Genomic DNA, 8,564 nt, shown 5'->3' on the forward strand with positions numbered 1-8,564 from the left:
CAGTCCTCTCCTCCTCTCCTCTCGCCACAGTAAACTGACCAGTCTTAACAGTCCTCTCCTCCTCTCTCTCCCTCCACAGTAAACTGACCAGTCTAACAGTCCTCTCCCCCTCTCTCTCCCTCCACAGTAAACTGACCAGTCTTAACAGTCCTCTCTCTCCCTCCACAGTAAACTGACCAGTCTAACAGTCATCTCTCTCCCTCCACAGTAAACTGACCAGTCTTAACAGTCCTCTCCTCTCGCCACAGTAAACTGACCAGTCTTAACAGTCCTCTCCTCTCGCCACAGTAAACTGACCCGTCTTAACAGTTATCTCCTCTCGCCACAGTAAACTGACCAGTCTTAACAGTCCTCTCCTCTCGCCACAGTAAACTGACCAGTCTTAACAGTCCTCTCCTCTCGCCACAGTAAACTGACCCGTCTTAACAGTCATCTCCTCTCGCCACAGTAAACTGACCCGTATTAACAGTTATCTCCTCTCGCCACAGTAAACTGACCCGTATTAACAGTTATCTCCTCTCGCCACAGTAAACTGACCCGTATTAACAGTTATCTCCTCCCTCCACAGTAAGCTGACCAGTCATAACAGTCCTCTCCTCTCGCCACAGTAAACTGACCCGTATTAACAGTTATCTCCTCTCGCCACAGTAAACTGACCAGTCATAACAGTCCTCTCCTCTCGCCACAGTAAGCTGACCCGTATTAACAGTTATCTCCTCCCTCCACAGTAAACTGACCAGTCTTAACAGTTATCTCCTCTCGCCACAGTAAACTGACCCGTATTAACAGTTATCTCCTCTCGCCACAGTAAACTGACCCGTATTAACAGTTATCTCCTCCCTCCACAGTAAGCTGACCAGTCATAACAGTCCTCTCCTCTCGCCACAGTAAACTGACCCGTATTAACAGTTATCTCCTCTCGCCACAGTAAACTGACCAGTCATAACAGTCCTCTCCTCTCGCCACAGTAAACTGACCAGTCATAACAGTCCTCTCCTCTCGCCACAGTAAGCTGACCAGTCATAACAGTTATCTCCTCTCGCCACAGTAAGCTGACCCGTCTTAACAGTTATCTCCTCCCGCCACAGTAAGCTGCGTCACATCGTGGATGAGATGGTGACCACGGAGAGGGAGTACGTGCGTTCCCTCCGTTACATCATCGAGCACTACTTCCCCGAGATGGAGAGAGGAGACCTCCCACAGGACCTCAGGGGGAAACGGAGCGTCATCTTTGGGAACCTGGAGAAACTCATGGACTTCCACAGCCAGTACTTCCTCAAGGAGTTGGAGAGCTGCTCCAACCACCCTCTGAGGGTGTCACACTGCTTCCTACGACACGTAAGAGACCTCATACCTCTAATGACTTGTTTCAATATACCTAGAGGTAACGTTACTACTGAAAATCACCTGTTACGAGTCAAACTGCTTCCTACGACACGTAAGAGACCTCTTACCTCTAATGACTTGTTTCAATATACCTAGAGGTAACGTTACTACTGAAACTCACCTGTTACGAGTCTCACACTGCTTCCTACGACACGTAAGAGACCTCATACCTCTAATGACTTGTTTCAATATACCTAGAGGTAACGTTACTACTGAAAATCACCTGTTACGAGTCTCACACTGCTTCCTACGACACGTAAGAGACCTCTTACCTCTAATGACTTGTTTCAATATACCTAGAGGTAACGTTACTACTGAAAATCACCTGTTACGAGTCAAACTGCTTCCTACGACACGTAAGAGACCTCTTACCTCTAACGACTTGTTTCAATATACCTAGAGGTAACGTTACTACTGAAACTCACCTGTTACGAGTCTCACACTGCTTCCTACGACACGTAAGAGACCTCTTCATACCTCTTACTCTATAGCCTAATGATTAGAGTCACAGTTGTAGCCTAATGACAATATGTTCCTCAAACAGTAGAGGATATCCACTTCTGTTACAGCCGAATGACAAAGTGTTCCTGAGGTAACATTACTGATGATTACAGTTCAACTACGTCCTGAGGTAACATTACTGAGGTAACATTACTGAGGTAACATTACTGAGGTAACATTCCTGAGGTAACATTACTGATGATTACAGTTCAACTACGTCCTGAGGTAACATTACTGGTGATTACAGTTCAATTACGTCCTGAGGTAACATTACTGAGGTAACATTACTGAGGTAACATTACTGATGATTACAGTTCAACTACGTCCTGAGGTAACATTACTGAGGTAACATTACTGAGGTAACATTCCTGAGGTAACATTACTGATGATTACAGTTCAACTACGTCCTGAGGTAACATTACTGAGGTAACATTACTGAGGTAACATTACTGAGGTAACATTACTGAGGTAACATTACTGAGGTAACATTACTGGTGATTACAGTTCAACTATGTCCTGAGTTAACATTACTGAGGTAACATTACTGATGATTACAGTTCAACTACGTCCTGAGGTAACATTACTGATGATTACAGTTCAACTACGTCCTGAGGTAACATTACTGAGGTAACATTACTGATGATTACAGTTCAACTATGTCCTGAGGTAACATTACTGAGGTAACATTACTGATGATTACAGTTCAACTACGTCCTGAGGTAACATTACTGGTGATTACAGTTCAACTACGTCCTGAGGTAACATTACTGGTGATTACAGTTCAATTACGTCCTGAGGTAACATTACTGAGGTAACATTACTGAGGTAACATTACTAATGATTACAGTTCAACTACGTCCTGAGGTAACATTACTGAGGTAACATTACTGAGGTAACATTACTGAGGTAACATTACTGATGATTACAGTTCAACTACGTCCTGAGGTAACATTACTGAGGTAACATTACTGAGGTAACATTACTGATGATTACAGTTCAACTACGTCCTGAGGTAACATTACTGAGATAACATTGCTGAGGTAACATTACTGAGGTAACATTACTGATGATTACAGTTCAACTATGTCCTGAGGTAACATTACTGAGGTAACATTACTGAGGTAACATTACTAATGATTACAGTTCAACTACGTCCTGAGGTAACATTACTGGTGATTACAGTTCAACTATGTCCTGAGGTAACATTACTGAGGTAACATTACTGGTGATTACAGTTCAACTATGTCCTGAGGTAACATTACTGAGGTAACATTACTGAGGTAACATTACTAATGATTACAGTTCAACTACGCCCTGAGGTAACATTACTGAGGTAACACTACTGAGGTAACATTACTGGTGATTAAAGATCAACTACGTCCTGAGGTAACATTACTAATGATTACAGTTCAACTACGTCCTGAGGTAACATTACTGAGGTAACATTACTGAGGTAACATTACTAATGATTACAGTTCAACTACGTCCTGAGGTAACATTACTGAGGTAACACTACTGAGGTAACATTACTGATGATTACAGTTCAACTACGTCCTGAGGTAACATTACTAATGATTACAGTTCAACTACGTCCTGAGGTAACATTACTGAGGTAACATTACTGAGGTAACATTACTAATGATTACAGTTCAACTACGTCCTGAGGTAACATTACTGAGGTAACATTACTGATGATTACAGTTCAACTATGTCCTGAGGTAACATTACTGAGGTAACATTACTGAGGTAACATTACTAATGATTACAGTTCAACTACGTCCTGAGGTAACATTACTGGTGATTACAGTTCAACTATGTCCTGAGGTAACATTACTGAGGTAACATTACTGGTGATTACAGTTCAACTATGTCCTGAGGTAACATTACTGAGGTAACATTACTGAGGTAACATTACTAATGATTACAGTTCAACTACGCCCTGAGGTAACATTACTGAGGTAACACTACTGAGGTAACATTACTGGTGATTAAAGATCAACTACGTCCTGAGGTAACATTACTAATGATTACAGTTCAACTACGTCCTGAGGTAACATTACTGAGGTAACATTACTGAGGTAACATTACTAATGATTACAGTTCAACTACGTCCTGAGGTAACATTACTGAGGTAACACTACTGAGGTAACATTACTGATGATTACAGTTCAACTACGTCCTGAGGTAACATTACTAATGATTACAGTTCAACTACGTCCTGAGGTAACATTACTGAGGTAACATTACTGAGGTAACATTACTAATGATTACAGTTCAACTACGTCCTGAGGTAACATTACTGAGGTAACATTACTGAGGTAACATTACTGATGTAACCACCCCCTTTAGTCTCACTGTTTCCTCCACCTCTCGACATCTAATTGTTAGACTACAGTCTACTCTTTCCTAATGATGACAATGTGTTCCTGAGGTTCGTAGGTCAAGTACATTTAACTGGCAGGCCCTGTTATCTAGCTGCTTGTTCACCTCAAGTCGGGATTTTGGCTTTAGGGAGGCGCGTTTCCCTTCAACTACCAACCCAGCTGTGAAAATACTGAACTCTACTCTACCTGCAGGCTTATAACAGGGGGACATAGTCCTCTCTCCCAGGCTTATAACAGGGGGACATAGTCCTCTCTCCCAGGCTTATAACAGGGGGACATAGTCCTCTCTCCCAGGCGTATAATCTCTCTAGCAGGTTCCATGTTGTCACAACCCCCCCCCCCCCCCCCCCCCACACACACTTTCTGTTCTCTCTCTCTCTCTACCTTCATACCTGTGGTCGTTCTCAGACCCCTTGGTTTGATTTAAACATCATGATTTTCCACCCTTCAAACAGCAGCTGGAGACACAGGTGGACATAGTCCTCTCTCCCAGGCTTATAGCAGGGGGACATAGTCCTCTCTCCCAGGCGTATAACAGGGGGACATAGTCCTCTCTCCCAGGCTTATAACAGGGGGACATAGTCCTCTCTCCCAGGCTTATAACAGGGGGACATAGTCCTCTCTCCCAGGCTTATAACAGGGGGACATAGTCCTCTCTCCCAGGCTTATAACAGGGGGACATAGTCCTCTCTCCCAGGCGTATAATCTCTCTAGCAGGTTCCATGTTGTCACAACCCCCCCCCCCCCCCCACACACACTTTCTCTTCTCTCTCTCTCTACCTTCATACCTGTGGTCGTTCTCAGACCCCTTGGTTTGATTTAAACATCATGATTTTCCACCCTTCAAACAGCAGCTGGAGACACAGGTGGACATAGTCCTCTCTCCCAGGCTTATAGCAGGGGGACATAGTCCTCTCTCCCAGGCGTATAACAGGGGGACATAGTCCTCTCTCCCAGGCTTATAACAGGGGGACATAGTCCTCTCTCCCAGGCTTATAACAGGGGGACATAGTCCTCTCTCCCAGGCTTATAGCAGGGGGACATAGTCCTCTCTCCCAGGCTTATAACAGGGGGACATAGTCCTCTCTCCCAGGCTTATAACAGGGGGACATAGTCCTCTCTCCCAGGCGTATAACAGGGGGACATAGTCCTCTCTCCCAGGCTTATAACAGGGGGACATAGTCCTCTCTCCCAGGCTTATAACAGGGGGACATAGTCCTCTCTCCCAGGCTTATAACAGGGGGACATAGTCCTCTCTCCCAGGCTTATAACAGGGGGACGTAGTCCTCTCTCCCAGGCTTATAGCAGGGGGACGTAGTCCTCTCTCCCAGGCTTATAACAGGGGGACGTAGTCCTCTCTCCCAGGCTTTTAACAGGGGGACGTAGTCCTCTCTCCCAGGCTTTTAACAGGGGGACGTAGTCCTCTCTCCCAGGCTTATAAAATGGGGATGTAGTCCTCTCTCCCAGGCTTATAACAGGGGGACATAGTCCTCTCTCCCAGGCTTATAACAGGGGGACATAGTCCTCTCTCCCAGGCTTATAGCAGGGGACGTAGTCCTCTCTCCCAGGCGTATAACAGGGGGACGTAGTCCTCTCTCCCAGGCGTATAACAGGGGGACGTAGTCCTCTCTCCCAGGCTTTTAACAGGGGGACGTAGTCCTCTCTCCCAGGCTTATAAAATGGGGATGTAGTCCTCTCTCCCAGGCTTATAACAGGGGGACATAGTCCTCTCTCCCAGGCTTATAACAGGGGGACATAGTCCTCTCTCCCAGGCTTATAGCAGGGGACGTAGTCCTCTCTCCCAGGCGTATAACAGGGGGACGTAGTCCTCTCTCCCAGGCTTTTAACAGGGGGACGTAGTCCTCTCTCCCAGGCTTATAAAATGGGGATGTAGTCCTCTCTCCCAGGCTTATAACAGGGGGACATAGTCCTCTGTCCCAGGCTTATAACAGGGGGACGTAGTCCTCTCTCCCAGGCTTATAACAGGGGGACGTAGTCCTCTCTCCCAGGCTTATAAAATGGGGATGTAGTCCTCTCTCCCAGGCTTATAACAGGGGGACGTAGTCCTCTCTCCCGGGCTTATAGCAGGGGGACATAGTCCTCTCTCCCAGGCTTATAGCAGGGGGACATAGTCCTCTCTCTCTGGCTTATAACGGGGACGTAGTCCTCTCTCCCGGGCTTATAACAGGGGGACGTAGTCCTCTCTCCCGGGCTTATAGCAGGGGGACGTAGTCCTCTCTCCCAGGCTTGTAACAGGGGGACATAGTCCTCTCTCCCAGGCGTATAACAGGGAGACATAGTCCTCTCTCCCAGGCTTATAGCAGGGGGACGTAGTCCTCTCTCCCAGGCTTGTAACAGGGGGACATAGTCCTCTCTCCCAGGCGTATAACAGGGAGACATAGTCCTCTCTCCCAGGCTTATAACAGGGGGACATAGTCCTCTCTCCCAGGCTTATAACAGGGGGACATAGTCCTCTCTCCCAGGCTTATAACAGGGGGACATAGTCCTCTCTCCCAGGCTTATAACAGGGGGACATAGTCCTCTCTCCCGGGCTTATAGCAGGGGGACATAGTCCTCTCTCCCAGGCTTATAACAGGGGGACGTAGTCCTCTCTCCCGGGCTTATAACAGGGGGACATAGTCCTCTCTCCCGGGCTTATAACAGGGGGACATAGTCCTCTCTCCCAGGCTTATAACAGGGGGACATAGTCCTCTCTCCCAGGTTTATAGCAGGGGGACATAGTCCTCTCTCCCAGGCTTATAGCAGGGGGACGTAGTCCTCTCTCCCAGGCTTGTAACAGGGGGACATAGTCCTCTCTCCCAGGCGTATAACAGGGAGACATAGTCCTCTCTCCCAGGCTTATAACAGGGGGACATAGTCCTCTCTCCCAGGCTTATAACAGGGGGACATAGTCCTCTCTCCCAGGCTTATAACAGGGGGACATAGTCCTCTCTCCCAGGCTTATAACAGGGGGACATAGTCCTCTCTCCCGGGCTTATAGCAGGGGGACATAGTCCTCTCTCCCAGGCTTATAACAGGGGGACGTAGTCCTCTCTCCCGGGCTTATAACAGGGGGACATAGTCCTCTCTCCCGGGCTTATAACAGGGGGACATAGTCCTCTCTCCCAGGCTTATAACAGGGGGACATAGTCCTCTCTCCCAGGTTTATAGCAGGGGGACATAGTCCTCTCTCCCAGGCTTATAACAGGGGGACATAGTCCTCTCTCCCAGGCTTATAACAGGGGGACATAGTCCTCTCTCCCAGGCTTATAACAGGGGGACATAGTCCTCTCTCCCAGGCTTATAACAGGGGGACTGAGTCCTCTCTCCCGGGCTTATAACAGGGGGACATAGTCCTCTCTCCCAGGCTTATAACAGGGGGACATAGTCCTCTCTCCCAGGCTTATAACAGGGGGACATAGTCCTCTCTCCCAGGCTTATAACAGGGAGACTGAGTCCTGCGTCCCAGATGGTACCCTATATTCCCTATATAGTGCACTTCTTTTGACCAGAGCCGTATGGGCTAGTGCACTAAATAGGGACTAGAGTGCCATTTGGGACGCAGGCTAAGTGGACACATTCCTGGATATAAAAGTCTGGGAGAGATATTACACTCTGTACGAATATAAAAAGCAACCAAGCAATTTGACGTCTCGTCAGAATTCTCGCCAAATAAAACCGAAGTGGTCGAGAGAAATGTCCCCCGTTTCCGTGTTGGTTACAGGGCATGTTTACAGAACACAAGATGGTTTTCTGTTTCCTCTCAGTAGGGTGATTTGTTCTGTTTCCATGTAATCCAGGAGAAGGTTTTCTGTTTCCTCTCAGTAGGGTGATTTGTTCTGTTTCCATGTAATCCAGGAGAGGGTTTTCTGTTTCCTCTCAGTAGAATGATTTGTTCTGTTTCCATGTAATCCGCGAGAAGGTTTTCTGTTTCCTCTCAGTAGAATGATTTGTTCTGTTTCCATGTAATCCACAGCAAGACGCGTTTGGCCTGTACGCTCTGTACAGTAAGAACAAGCCTAGATCTGATACGCTGTTGGCCAGCCACGGAAACAGCTTCTTCAGGGTGAGGAAGAGAACACACCAGAACACCTGAACACACATGACCATGTGCTTCAGACCTTACAGACAACTAGCTGGGGCTTTTTGCACCTGTCTGTCTGTCTGTCTGTCTAGCTGTCTGTCTGCCTGCATGTCTGTATGTCTAGCTGTCTGTCTGCCTGCCTGCCTGCATGTCTGTCTCGCTGTATGCCTGTCTGCATGTCGGCCTGCCTGTATGTATGTATGTCTGTC

At 47.1% G+C, this 8,564-nt stretch overlaps 1 protein-coding gene across 1 annotated transcript in view; it reads left to right on the top strand.

Moving 5' to 3' along the window:
• LOC129834917 (pleckstrin homology domain-containing family G member 4B-like) overlaps nt 1-8,564 on the top strand; it is a 123,406-nt gene that overhangs the window by 91,264 nt on the left and 23,578 nt on the right. Inside the window, exons 5-6 of the mRNA XM_055900288.1 lie at nt 1,089-1,338; nt 8,248-8,337. Coding sequence (XP_055756263.1) covers nt 1,089-1,338; nt 8,248-8,337 — 340 coding nt within the window. The remainder of the gene's footprint in view (nt 1-1,088; nt 1,339-8,247; nt 8,338-8,564) is intronic.

Source organism: Salvelinus fontinalis, chromosome 35 (genome assembly GCF_029448725.1).
Source record: "Salvelinus fontinalis isolate EN_2023a chromosome 35, ASM2944872v1, whole genome shotgun sequence".
NCBI lineage: Eukaryota > Metazoa > Chordata > Actinopteri > Salmoniformes > Salmonidae > Salvelinus > Salvelinus fontinalis.